Source organism: Eretmochelys imbricata, chromosome 9, assembly GCF_965152235.1.
Source record: "Eretmochelys imbricata isolate rEreImb1 chromosome 9, rEreImb1.hap1, whole genome shotgun sequence".
Lineage (NCBI taxonomy): Eukaryota > Metazoa > Chordata > Testudines > Cheloniidae > Eretmochelys > Eretmochelys imbricata.
In genome coordinates, this window is record NC_135580.1 from 48,446,698 (window position 1) to 48,461,695 (window position 14,998).

The following is a 14,998-nucleotide window of genomic DNA, read 5'->3' on the forward strand; positions in this document are numbered from 1 at the left end:
GATGTCAGTAGGAGTTTTGCTATTGACTGCAGTAGGGTATTTCACCTGCAGTGTCTTAAAATATTCTTAGGTGGAGGTTAAGCTGTAAAACCTTAGATGTTATTCCAGTGAGGCTTTTATAGTTGAGGAGTGTGGAATAATACTCAATTTAGTTGTAGTTCCCAGTACAAAATCAGACTGCAGACACTTATGTGTGGCTCAGTTTGGTGGTTCTCCCACATACTGGTCTCAAGTACTAGATGCATAGCTTTCTTCCTCTTGGATTCCATCCTTGGACTCTACATGAGCTGGTGGGCGTCCAAGGTACAGAGATGCCTTTCTCTGACCCGGGAGTGAGGGGGAGTTCTGCTTCTTGCTTGAAAGGTGAATTATCAGTCCTCAGCTCATGCTGACAAGATCTAGGAAGAACTTTTAACTTCCAGCCTGGTTTTCACCCTGTGTTCTTTTATAGTTGCATACTGGCTAGTCTTACTTTCATTTTACCTGTTACGTTCACACCAACATATGCTCCAATTTCCCAACTATAACTTTCAACAAGGCTCCACCAACTGCAGGAATCACCCGCCCCATTCATGCTTCAGTTGTTTACAGACTAGATCCCTAGTTCTCAGACTACTTCCTCCTTTTGCCTGGGACTAAATTGGACAGTAGGCACAGAGATGACCCGATATTATTTAACACTTTACATGAAATATTTCCAGTGCCAACATAGATGGTCACTGTGTAGTGTAGGTAAACAAGGTAGCCAATAATGGCCCTGTGATGGGGTATATAAACCTTACACTGGGATAGAAGAGAAGTTAAGGTACTGTTTTGGGGCTTAAGTGGCCACGCCCTACCGCACCTGCAAAGCCTGCTCCAGCTGGAGGAGGAGTTTAAAAGAGAGCCAGAAAGCAAAGAAAGGGGGAGGATAGCAGGGAAGGATAGCCTTATCCTAAGAGCTCACTGAGTGAGGGTACAACAGGAGTCCTTTTTGCAGGAAAAGGGTGTCCATAAGTGGCAGTAGCTAACTTAAGCACCAGAAAAGGGAGTAGCTTGTCCTTAAGGATTAAGAAATCCTTCTCTCTATCCTGTGTTGGATTGTTTGGGAGACTCACAAAGTTGGTATAAATCCCCTTGAGATAAGGTGAATAGACAGCGTAAGCAGTAGGTGTGTGAGGCCTTCAGGGGCCCAGAGTTGGTCCAGAAACTCCTTTTTGGGGGATGTTAGATTTTGTTACCCCGGAAAGGCATGGACACGAAGGCCAGAGGACTGAGTTACTGAATGCATCTGATGAAATGAGCTGTAGCTCACGAAAGCTTATGCTCAAATAAATTTCTTAGTCTCTAAGGTGCCACAAGTACTCCTTTTCTCATCTACCAGAAGGGAGACCAATACTGTGTCAGAGCACCCACCACAGGGGAAGCTAAAGACGGGGGACAGTTGTGACCCAGAGACCCAACCACTGGTAAAGCCAGCCCTGTCACAAGCTCGCATTTGTATTGTATGGTCCAGACCCATACTTCAGTCCTCCTTTGCACTGGTGTTCAATGGATGCTGGTGACTTGCTTGGCCTATCTTCACAAATATTTGGTGATATCCTGCCTGCAGTATGTGCCCTCAGAGGTATTAGTCAGAGTCACCATCTGATAATGTAGTACTTGTGGCACCTTAAAGACTAACCAATTTATTTGAGCATAAGCTTTCGTGAGCTACAGCTCACTTCATCGGATGCATACTGTGGAAACTGCAGAAGACTCTGAAACCCATCGGATAATGTGTCCTACTTAACCTGGAAGTTCCTCCTACAGCCTTGGTCCCCCTTCTGCTGTTGTCTCAAATGTAAATTTCTTGTCACCACCTTCAAAGCTCTAGATAACATTGTCCCTTCTTGCATATCCTCCTCTGTCAAGCATTACATTGATCCCTGTCGATTCCTCTCTAACAGCATTCCCAGCCTGGTGCTCCTGTTGGTCAGCATCTCACGATCACCTCTGTTTCTTCTGTTAGCCTGACCCCTGTGTCTGGTATGACCTTCCAGAGTTCGTTTGTGTGGCCCCTAGCCTGCCCATATTTAAATCCCTCTTAAAGATCCAGTTCTGCTCTGCTACTTTTAGTGAATCAAGGTGACTTGTATATTAATTGTATATTATTTGTCTATTTTTGTTCATGTTCCTGTTATCCTATTCTATTTGCTTCTTCATAGATTGTGAGCTCCTTAGAGCGAGAACCATCTTTCTGAGTGTTTGGAAAGCACTTTGCATGCACAATGTAAATACATGATAAATAATAACAGTAATAAAGGGAAAAAAATAGCCCAACCATCCCATCTACAGGGGTTTGTTGAAGTTTGTTTATAGTAGAGGTATCATGCCATCCGTTCACTCCTTATTTAAAATATAAAATAATTTCTATTATTTCTGTTGATACTTCATTCTTTGGATACATGTGTAATCAATTTTGAGCTGCCTAATATAGTCCTATTTTAGTTTCTAAGAGTGAGATCTTTTGAAACCTAATTTTTAGGCAATCACCTTCAAACTATCTTCCCAGCACAGTAGGCAATAATTTTGATTTATATTTTTCATTCCATTTTTTAAAAAGGAACTGACAATTAAAGCAATTGCTGACCTCATCACTGGGTAGGTGGGTCCCAGCCACTGATGAGTCTGAATTTACGTATCAGGTCATTGCATATCTGTCACATGGATTCAGGAGCAGGGCTTTATTGAAACTACTGCCTTCTCAAAACAGGAATGACAAGTAAACTGTTTTTATTATGAAAATCATGAAAGTTATGCTGAATAATAAATTCTGCCTTTAAAAGTTTATTTTTCCCCTTTTCTCACAGTACTACAATGACTATGGCGATATCATTAAGGAAACATTGAGTAAAACAAGGCAAATTGATAAAATCCAATGTGCGAAGACACTGATTCTCAGTTTGCAGCAGGTAAGAATATTAGTTTTTATGCTCATATAATCCCTCATTCCAAAAAATCCCTGTGCTTGGCTTTGTCTAATGCCCTATACTCCCAATCAAAAGCCAGTCTAATGCCAAAAGGATCTCTCATTCCTTTCTCTGTCAAAGATTTAGTCAGCAGGACAGAGCTTCAGATGGGAAGAAAAGGAGAGAAGAGGGACCTTGAAGGCTAGTCTGGGTAGTGGTGGTTCCTACTGTGTCCACCCATCAATGCCCAGGGGGTCTAAGTGGATAGTGATGGTGTTTTCTCCTTTCACATAAGAAGCTGGAAGTGCTGCATCATGTTTTCTCTAAATATGGACTTAAGGAACTCAGGCAACATTTTGAAAAACAGGAACCTAAAGTTGGGCTCCTAAGTCTCTAACTATTACAAAGCATGTTTTCCAGTCCTCAGATTATTCGTGTGGCTCTTTTTTAATCCTCACCAGTTGTCCTACATTTGAAGTGTGAGCACCAGAACTGGACACAGAGCAATAATAAAATAAATAAAATAAATAATAAAAACTGGACACAGAGCACCAGAACTGGATACAGAGCAATAATATCACCTCCCCACTCATACTCGTTATTCCCCTGCTTATACATCCAAGGATCACACTACCCCTTGTGGCCACTCATCACACTGGAAACTCATGTTCAGTTGGTTATCTACTATGACTGCTAAGTCCTTTTCAGAAGAACTACTTCCGAGGATACAGTATCCAACCCTGTAAATTTGTCAGGCATTTTTTATTCTTGAATTTGGCTATATTAAAATGTGTTATTTGAATGCATCCAGTATACCAAACAGTCTATATAAATGACCTGTCCTCATCATTATTTACCAATTATCAATCTTTGTGTTGTCTTCAATTTTATCAATAGCAATTTTATATTTTCTTCTAGATCACTGGTAAAAATTTGAATAACATTGACTTGAGAACCAGTCTGTGCAGGAGCCCACTAGAAGCACTCCCCTTGTTGATGATCCCCTGAACACTTTCCTTCGATGTATTAACAGGGAATATCAAGTAGTGGGGAGGTTAAATTCACCACTGTGCAGAAGGTCTGTGTTGGGAAGAGGTTCTTTCTCCACCTATTTCATGGGCAAAAAGGCTGGGGCTGGCCATCAGCACAGCAGTGAATTTCACTCTCTGAGATTATCATCAGTGTCACTGATCCAAGATTGGTAATAGCTGAACTACATAAGAATGGATGTGCTGAGTCAGACTAATGGTCCATGTAGCCCTGTATCCAGTCTTTCGACAGTGGCCAGTACCAGATGCTTCAGAAGGAATGAACAGAACAGGGCAATTAGTGAGTGATCCATCCCCTGTCATCCAGTCCCAGCTTCTGACAGTCAGAGGTTTAGGAAGACCCAGAAAATGGGGTTGCATCCCTGACCATCTTGGATAATAGCCATTGATGAACCTATCTTCCATGAACATATCTAATTGTTTTCTGAACCCAGTTATATTTTGGCTTCATAACATCTCCTGGCAATGATTTCCAGAGGTTGACTGTGTGTTATATGAAGATATACTTCCTTATGTTTGTTTTAAACCTGCTGCCTATTAATTTCATTGGGTGACCCCTGTTCTTTGTCTTATGCGAGGGAGTAAATAACTCCTGTCTCTTCACTTTTTCCACACCATTTATGCATTTATAGACCTCTATCATATCCCCCCTTAGTCATCCCTTTTCTAAGCTGAACAGCTCCAATCTTTAGTCTCTCCTTATATGGAAGTTGTTCCATACCTCTGATCATTTTTGTTGTCCTTCTCTTTACCTTTTCCAAGTCTAATAAATCATTTTCTGAGATGGGGTGACCAGAACTGTCTGCAGTATTCAACATGTGGGCATACCGTGGATTTATATAGTAGCATTAAATTTAATATCTTTTTCCTAATGATTCCTGACATTGTTAGCTTTTTTGACTGCTGCTGTACATTAAACAGTTATTTACAGAGAGCTATCCATGATATCTGTCTTGAGTGGTAATAGCTAATTTGGAATCAGAATAAATAGAAATCATCAGCTGTCTCCAGAATAACCTCTGTTCTTCTCATCATATCTCTTACCAGGACCTTGCATGCAACATACTTTTGCTTTTATCTAGATTACAAATGGCCTTGGCCCGTATTATTCACTAGCAAGTCACCAAAAAATATTATTCATCTCTCTTTCAATATCTCCCTTTTATCAACTGTTCTGCCTCTTCTCAGTTTTATCTTCATCTAAATTGACTGGGGGAGGGAGGGTGTGAGAGAATTACAGGGTTTGCCTGTTGTCTATCTCTGTTAACAGATGTTGGAACCCTCCAGGGAGATACCAGTTCATTTCTGATGACTCCTAGCAGATGTGGCCATTAACTCCACCTGAATATAAAGGAGGTGGAAGTAGCTCTTTGGAGCAGAGGGGTCTAGTGTTTGGGACAGAGAGGTCCTATAGAAGACACCTAAAGATTAGTCAGGCCTGGAGAGATGGCTTGGACTAGAGTTTATATTGAGTTGTTATTATTTATCTTGTCAATAAAGCAAAAACCCAGGGAAGGGATGAGTGACCCCTGATAAAGTGTATTCCGACTTTGCAGCAGGGTGGGAATGCCACTTGCTTGCAGGGGGAATATCTTTTGGGGATGCCAATGATCAGTGGTTCTGTTCATGTTTTTTCCTTCCCTTAATAGCTGTCGTATGTCCTCCTCCACATCCCTGTCATCCACAGTCTAAACACATCTCTCCTGACAGTGCATCACTTCATAATCTATTTCCCACATATTTCTGTGACTTCAGCGCTTGTTAGCTCCCTCTTGATTCTTCTCCACAATGCCAATCAGCCGTCACATTTTCCACATAAGGCATTGTGGCCTAGTGAAGAGGCCATTGGGCTGATACTCAGGATATTTATAAATTCTTAGGCCAAAAGGGACCACCATGATTTCCTGTATAACACAGACCTTCCCTGAAATAAATTTCTGTTTGACCTAGTGCATATCTTTTAGAAAAACACCCAACCTTAATTTAAAATTCAGTGTTGATAATGAATCCAACACAACCCTCGGTAAATTGTTCCAGTGAGTAATGACTCTGACTCTTAAACCTGTATTCTATTCCCAGCTCTGCTGCTGGTCTGCTGGATGACCTTTGGCAAGTTACTTTCCCTCTGTCTGCCTCTGTCACATGCTTGAAATTAATAACAATTTGAGATTGCAAATAATAGGCTCAAATGGAACTTTTTAATCAAAGGGTAACAGTCTGAGATTAGTACAGCACTATGCAGAATACAGGAAGAATAGGTACATCATCACCATTGGAGTAAGCTAAAGAGCCTCTGTGTCTCTCTCCTCTGTAGCTGGTGGGATTTGCACTCCCCAACTTTACCTTTCAAGCCCTCTGTTTTTTATAGAGTGTGAGACAAAGAAACTCCATTTTGGAGGGGAAATTGCTTTCCCACACTTAATTTCACTGTTTCTGTTTCTGACATTTTCATTTTACCTATTTATTTATGGATTTTTTATGTTATCTTTAGGTTACATTAAGACAAAGGGAATTCTGTTCCACTCATTATTACTGACAGCTGTGACAACTGGCTGTTGTCACTGAGTTAAAAACATCTTTCAGTGGATCCTTATTTCATCCCTTACAGAAAATATCTGCAATAATAAGTGCCTGTTATCAATCATAGAACATAATTAGGTTATAGGCACCCCTTATGAATCACCCACTCTTGTTTACACCATATTTCTGTAGACACTTTTTGACAGTTTGAGGGGTCTTTTCCTTAGACATCTATATTCCCACAGATTTGGAGGCACCAGAAATAATGAGGTACAGTCCAATACTTGAAAACAACGAGGAGTCCGGTGATACCTTGAAGACTAACAGATTTATTTGGGCATAAGCTTTCGTGGGTAAAAAACCCACTTCTTCAGATGCAATACTTGATCATGTGAAGTTCCTGAATATAAGTCACTTACAGATTAAGAACCAACGCTCTGGGCCTTAGAATTCAGACACCCTTTTTGCTAATATTGTAAAAGATTGTAGGAAAATACTGAATGTGCAAATTAATTTAATATGTGAGAAGAATTGGAAAAAGGATTAATATTTACTAACAGTTTCTGCATCTCTAAAATAGGGATAATCAAACTGACCTCCTTTGTGAAGTGCTTTGAGATCTATGGATGAAAAGCACTAGATGTAAGAGTTAGGTATTGTTGTTTTTCATAAAGAAATAGGTCATGGCACAACTTCTGTCAAGTACTGCTTGGGAGCACCAGAGCTCCTGCTTGCCAAGTCACCATGGGAATTTGAATAGTACTCAACTGTGAGCTCCCTTGGCCCTTCTTCTACTTATACGTAGCTTCCAGACACTGGGTCTTGTTATGCATTTCTCTACTAGATTAAAGAGCCCTTTAATACTCAGTATTGTCTCCCTGTGAAGGTACTTATACCCTGTAATCAGATCACTTAGTCCTCTGTTTGATAAACTAAACAGATTGAGCTCTTTAAATATTTTAATGTAAAGCATTTTCTTCAGCCCTCGAATCAGTTTTGTGGCTCTTCTCTGCACCTTCTCCAATTTCTCACAACATTTTGGCACCTGAGGCGGGCACCTCAAATTACTCCCCCATGCCCCCCTCGCTTGGACCCAAACTTTGAAAGGTCTCAATTCTGCCTTCTTCCTGTTCTACTCCTCTCATGGTACTGCTCTGCTACCTACCCCAATAAAGGAGAACTAACAACTTAAAATGCCTTGTTCAAAAATTTTAAGTAACACTTAACTTTCAAATGCCTGAACAGCAAATGTATCTTTTCTTGTCTGCATTGTAAACACTGACATTTTTATCTGTTTGAATGATCAAAGTGGTGCTTTTCATGCCTTCTTGGTTGCAAAGATTTGAACTGCTTCCTGAAGGTCCACAGTCTGGGCCAGCTCATACTCTGTTGAGATGGTTGCAAGGCCAACCAGCCTCTCCTGTGTCATTGTGGAGTGTAGAGGTGTCTTTATTAATTTCAGCTTGGAGAAGCTGCGTTCTCCACTGGTAACTGTTACAGGAAGTGTTAGAAGTATGAGCAGAGCAACAAAAGCATTTGGAAAGAGGGTGGTCATCTTATTTGTGCACATATATTCCAGAACAGCCTTTGGAGTTGATCCCACTGAAATGTATCTTGAAAGGGCTTTTAGTTCATAATCTAAATCACTCGCATCAATATCGCGCATGTCATCATGTGTCAACACTGTCTCCAGTGCCCTGCATTGCTGGTGTAGGTCTTCTTCAGGTATAGTGAGGAGTTTTGGAATATCCTCCAACATCCCAAATATACTGCTGTGTTCCTTGAGCTGCATGAAACGTTCAACTGACTGTATTGCACAATCTAGCACCTAGTTAAAGAATTCAACTTTGAATTGTTGTTTGGGGTCTCTTATGGGATTATCCCATGCCTCATAATCAAAATGTCTTCTTCGGTGACTCTTGTATTCTTGAATGGGTGGGAAAATAGCTTCAGTGTGAAGTTCCTCTGCCAACTTCTGTGCACTCTTTAGAACGTTTTGAAATCCCTCATCTGACCGGTAAGACTGTAGGTATGACTTTGCTTTGTCCAGTTGTTCCATTGCTCCAGATATATCAAGGTCAACACCTTGGAGTCTCATGCTTACAACATTTATTTCAAACAGTATGTCATGCCACAACACTAAGCCACACAGAAATTTGAAGTTATGTGTGTTTCTGGTGATTCCATTTCCCTCTGCCAGTGTTCTCCCGAACCATTCCTGTCATAGCATTATCCTCCATAATGGCAACTATGGCATCATCTATCTTCCCAATTTGGTGTTTGATAGGCTTTATCGCCACCACTCGACTTTCCCATCGTGTGGCACTCAGGGGTTTCAGTGTCCGAGAGGATGTTCCCAGATGTTGCTTCAAAATTTCCCATTGATGAGTTGATGCAGAGAAAAATACATAGATGCTTTGAATTACATAAAAAATATTCAGCAGCCTCACTAGAAGCTGATGCTGCATCACTGACCACCAAGTTCAATGAATGAGAACTGCATGGGACAAAAAAAGCTCGAGGGTTTAACTCTCGGATCCGTGTCTGCACTCCTCTGTTCTTTTCTCTCCTGTTGGCACCATTATCGTAGCCCTGACCTCTCACGTCAGCTATCGCAATTCCCATATCTTCCAGCTTTTTAAGAAGCACATTTGTCATATCAGCTCCAGTAGTATCGTCAATGTCAATAAATTCTAGAAAATGCTCTCTGACAGTCACCATTGCAGGGACATTTCCATTAGGTTCTGTTGTTGTTACAAAACGCTCCATTAAAGTCATTTGTTCCGTATGGCTGATGTCAGGTGTGCAATCCAGAATAAGAGTAATATCTTGCTGACTTCAGATCTGCCACAATCTTCTGTTTGACTTTTGTTGCCAGTAACTGTGTGATCTTATTTTGAATTGTTTTTCCAAGGTAGTGGTGTGTGTATATTTCTTGGGTGGTGACTCTTCTTAGATGCTCCTGGAGTACAGCATCAAACTCAGCCATCAGCTCCACAATTTTAAAGAAGTTTCCATTGTTTGGCACATAGAGCTGATCTGAAGTGCCACGCAGTGCTAGGTTTGGGGTAGCAAGCATTCTCACAATGTTTTCAGCACATTTTGCCAGTAAAGAGACTCTGATGCAATCTTCTCTTAATGCTGATCATCTATGGTGGCCTTTAACCTTCGTCTCATCTCAAGCTCTTTCCACCTATGGAATGCTCTCTGGTGATTTGCTGCCGTCTCATGGCATGCCAGATTTCTAGCCAGATTTTTCCAGTCCTTTTTTCCTGTAGAACCCAATGTGGCTGGAACATTAGACTGGAAGAGTTTGCAACAAAAACAGTATGCAGCATTCTGGGTTTTTGAGTACATAAGCCATGGCCTCTCCACTTTGTCACCATTGGGGATTTCTTGCCAGTAATGTGTTGGATGGAAACTTCTATTTTCATTGTCTTTGGGGAGCATGAAGTTTTTCACTTGCTGTGGCCCATGCAGTAGAAGGAAGTCCCTCAGGCTACTGCTGAAGTGGGTCCACAGTCCTGGATCATCTAGACTTAAGGAACTAAACTCAGCAGCAGCAGCTGTTTCTTGCGCCTCCACCACACTCTTCTCTGATCTACACTTTTCTTCAGAAATGTGCATGGTTACATCCATTTGAGATGGAGATACGGATGCTGCAGTAGCTGCCAGGTCACCTGCACTCTGACTAACTGGCAGATCAGGCATCTCCTCACCACTCACATCCTCACCAGGGCCGGAAGGCTCATCGTGAACATTTGTGTCTGTGTATCTCAGGAGAGCTCTTTCCTGCTTAGACAGAAAAGTTTCCTTTGCTTGCTTTCTTTTTCTGAATGCTGCCCCAGAGGGGCATTTTCTTCTTTCACTCATGACTGCTGTTCTGTGCCAGCTATAGTGGCTCTCAACACTCAGTTGAAGGGGATAAGTAAGCAGACTGGTAGCAGGGCCTGAGGGAGGGAAGATATCAAAATCTTAAGGGCCTAACTGGCTCCTACTACTTCACTTGACTGCCTGTTCTCCTCAAGTGGGTTCAGGGAAGCAGCAGGAAACAGGAAGCTACCTGGGAAGCTGGTGTTAATCAATTCAGGCTCCTGGGGTGCTAGAGAGGTACATAAGAGGCTGCTTCTCCTCTCTCTCCCTGCAGCTCCTGCTGCTTTCTGTTATTCCCTCTCACCTTTTCTCCTGCCTGCCTGCCTGTTATGTCTCTTGTGCCCTCCTTCCTCCAGCACAGCACTCCACCATCTCTGTGCATCTAGAGCAGAGAGAATACATATGCACCAGCAGCAGACACAATTTTCTACACTCTGGGTCCTAGTGCCCCCCCCCCACACACACACACACACAAACACATACAGGCTGGCACCTGAGGCAATCGCCTCAGTTCGCCTCATGGTAAGGCCAGCCCCGATTGTGGGCCACCAGTATTGGTCTCACCAGCATCTCCTTATGCCTACTCACTACTCCCCTTTATGAACATCCAAGAATCACATATCTTGTTTGAATGGGCCAGTTTACCAACTGATCCAGATCACTCTGTATGGCTGCTCTGTCCTCCTTATTATTTACCACTCCGTCAATCTTTGTCTCATCCACAAATTTTATCAGTAGTGTCTTTATATTTACCTGCAGATTATTGATTAGAATGTTGAAAACAGGCCTACCACTGATCCCTGTGGAACCTTATTAGAAACACCTCCATACAAAGATGATTTCTTAAAATGAGGTTCTTTATCAATTATTTAACCTATTTATTCAGAAATGTTACATGAGTGAGAAATTTGCACTGAGAGCCACAGCTTTCCACTGTGATTCCTGCTTCAGGAGCTGCTAAAACAGGGCCTGATCCAAAGCCCATTGAAGTCGATGGAAAGGCTTTCATTTGTTAAGGTAATCATCCTTCTTTAGAAAAATGTTTTCTATCTCATGGGTTTTTAACACTTCAATTCTTTCTCTAGCTGTTTAATGAGCTTGTTCAGGAACAAGGTCCCAATCTGGACAGGACGTCTGCCCACGTCAGTGGGATTAAGGAACTGGCCCGTAGGTTTGCCCTCACCTTTGGGCTGGATCAGATCAAGACAAGAGAGGCCGTGGCCACGCTGCACAAGTGAGTGGTGTGAAATATTCAGTCTTCAATTAAACTAAAAGTTTGCCTCAGCATATTCTTCCCAAAAGGAGAGAGAGAGAGAGAGAGTGTGTGTGTGTGTAAATATAATACATGTGTGTGAATGTGAACATAGAGAGGCTATTTGATGATGACATGAATACAAAGCTTTTATCATGATGAAATTGAGATGGCCATGTTGCACATGTATTACAGTGCCATATGTGAATTATGCAGGCTGTACCAAACAAGTGCTGATAAAGTGCTTTATGCCACATCATCATGGATTCATCATGCGCCACATTTTATTTAAAAAAACTGTTTTAAAAATGTTTTGGAGACTTAATTTAAAAATATGGACTGTTTCTTTTATCTGACTAAATGGTTCAGAGATACAAGGTTAGTGAGGTAATACCTTTTATTGGACCAATTTCTGTTGGTCCAATAAAAGATATTACCTCACCCACCTTGTCTCACTGATATCCTAGGACCAACACAGCTGCAACTACACTGCGTATCTGGTTTGGAGGGAGAGGAAAAAACTGGTACATCTAAATTACTTCTTAAAAGTAGCTCAGTTAACTTTAACATTTTTATGTGTGGAATAGTTTTAAAGTTCACTATCTCAGAACCACCCAGGGCTATAAGCAAATGCCTCGACTCATTGGAAAGATGGGAATCTCCATTTGGTATAGAAGTCCTCTTTCTAGACCTGCAGGGTCACACTGCCAATCCTGTACCACAGTGTATTTTAATTAGGTGTGAGGAAAGAATTTCCACATATTAATCTCTCACATTTTTGTGGCAGGTTAATTTTTTAAATATGGTGGTAGTTTGAATTTCCTCACAAGTTTGTAATATTTGAATAATTCTTGGAAGAGTGAAACATTGGTGGACAGAGTGCAGTTGATAAGGTCAAAGGCACATGAATGCATATGTTATTAAAGGCTGTACCATTATGCATACACACAAGGAGTCCCAATTAAGGTTGCACAAGCAACCGTAATAAATGGCATTTCCCAACTGTTGAGTGCTTGACTTTGCGACCTTAATAATGTTCTTTTAATGTAGCTTTTTTTTGGTATAATATATAATAAATAAAAATACAGTATGCTGCACTTTTATTTTTGTCTCTATAGCTAAAGGTTATAATGTATTCCCATTATAAACAGAATTATTAAGTACCGCATGTAAAAGAGCGTAAAGTGTTTTAATTTAGTGTACTAAATTTAACTACTGGAATAATAGAAATATTTTCTAAAATGTTTAGCATTTCTTTACTTATTTTAATTTGACACAAGCTGTTTTCAGGAGGATGGAAAAGACATGAACAAAGAAAAAGAGACAGAAAAGATGAAGAGTAAAATATAAAGAGAAAAGAGGAAAAAAATAAGTTAGATTGAAAAGATGGAAGAGAAAGAGAGTAAAATCCACAAATACTTATTGTGTGTGTTTGATATGTCACTCAAAACATTATGAATTTTAAAAGTTCCTTTGACTTCCCTATCTGTTTCTTTAAAAATAAAATATGTATTTTGTATTTGTGGCACTAGAACTAAAAAAGTCTGAGACTCTTAAAAGGAATGAAAAGCTTACAGCAGTACAGGAAATTGTTCACAAAATTGTAAACATTTTACATCTTTCTTTACTATAGAGATGGCATAGAATTTGCCTTCAAATACCAGAATCAAAAAGGACAAGAATATCCACCTCCTAACCTTGCTTTCCTTGAAGTGCTTAGTGAATTTTCTTCTAAACTGTTGCGACAGGACAAGAAGACTGTGTAAGTGATATTCTGTTTTCTTGTTATGGGCTTTGCTAAACTGTATTATTCATCATTGTGGTGGGTGGTTAAACTGTGTGCTTTAAGGTATTTGCAATCAAAGGGCCTGGTCCTGCAAATATGTATACCTGTGTATATGAGTAGTCCCACTGAAGCCAATGTTTGAACTTAAACTTAACCATGTGTATGTTTACAGGATCACTGCTTTAGGCCCAGATCCACAAAGGTACTTTATGCACCTAATACTCAAATTTAAGTGTCTGTGTCCCAGCTTTAGGCTCCACAGCAATCTGCAAAACTCCAGCTCGGTTGCTGCCTAACCATTGATGTAGGTCTAGATAGGGCAGAATGGTGTTGACCCTGAAGGCTAGAGCAGGAAGGCTGAATTTGACATGCAGGGGAATGGATATGGAGGAACAAATGAAGTGATTCAAAGAGAGGGTTGATGTGATAGGAATGATGGGTAAGGGTGATTATTTTAGTGGCAGCATTTTGGAAAGGCTATAAGCAGGAGATGTGGGTATCAAAAAGAGAGGAGAGAGAATGTTGCAATAGTCAAGGCAGGAGATTAATAGAATGAGGACAAGACATCAAACATCAAGACAGATAGGAAGAGTGGGATTTCTAATATATTGTGGAAGAAGAAACATCCGGATTTTGTCACAGCCTGGATGTGGTCTAAGGAGAGTGAGGAGTCAAAGATTACTCCAAAAATATATTCCTCTTTTACAGCAGAATTGTCTGTTTTTGTGAAAGATCAGAAATTCAAGATTTGGTCATTAAGATTTGTGATTGCAAAGAACTATCTAAAGGATTTCTGACCTCAGTGGCTCTAAGGCGGGGTGGGCAAACTTTTTAGCCCAAGGGCCACATCAGGGTGGGGAAATTGCATGCAGGGCCATGAATGTAGGGTTGGGGCAGGGGGTTGGTGTGCGGGAGGGAGTGTGGTGTGCAGGAAGGGGCTCAGGGCAAGGGGTTGGGACACAGGAAGAGTGCCGGGTGTACGAGGGGGCTCAGGGAAGGGGGTTGGGGTGTTGGAGGGGGTGCACAGTGCGGGAGGGAGCTCAGGGAAGTGGTGCAGGGAGGGGTATAGCGCGTGGGACGGGGCTCAGGGCAGGGGGTTGGGGTGCAGGAGGGGGCTCAGGGCAGGAGTTGGGGTGCAGGAGGAGTTCGGGGTATGGGCTCTGGCCCGGTGTCGCTTACCTGGAGCGGCTCAGGGGTAGCAGCAGCATGCACCAAGGCCAGGGCAGGCTCCCTGCGTGCCCCGGCCCCAGCCCCACGCCACTCCGGGAAGCAGCCAGCCCCACGTCCCTGCGACCCTGGGGGAGGTGGCGCAGAGGGCTCCGCGCACCTGTGGGTACCTCCCCCAAAGCTGCCATTGGCCATGGTTCCCCGTTCCTGACCAATGGGAGCTTTGGAGGAGGTACCCAGGGGCCGCAGGGACATGGTGCCAGCTGTTTCCTGGAGCAGCGTGGGGCCTGCAGCACCACGGGGGTGGCAAATCTGCGGGCCGGATCCGGTCCATGGGCCATAGTTTGCCCACCCCGATCAAAGGTCATTCTGCCAAAAAATTCTCAGGTGTGCTATCAGTTCATGTAGTGTAAAGACCACT

The 14,998-nt window shown here is 42.0% G+C and overlaps 1 protein-coding gene across 5 annotated transcripts in view; it reads left to right on the forward strand.

The window, feature by feature from the left end:
* The window catches only part of STAG1 (STAG1 cohesin complex component), a 373,810-nt gene that overhangs the window by 322,483 nt on the left and 36,329 nt on the right, over positions 1 to 14,998 (forward strand). For all 5 annotated transcript variants that reach the window (XM_077825490.1, XM_077825488.1, XM_077825489.1 and 2 more), the window contains 3 exons: positions 2,832 to 2,933; positions 11,458 to 11,606; positions 13,258 to 13,386. In XM_077825490.1, coding sequence (XP_077681616.1) covers positions 2,832 to 2,933; positions 11,458 to 11,606; positions 13,258 to 13,386 — 380 coding nt within the window. The remainder of the gene's footprint in view (positions 1 to 2,831; positions 2,934 to 11,457; positions 11,607 to 13,257; positions 13,387 to 14,998) is intronic.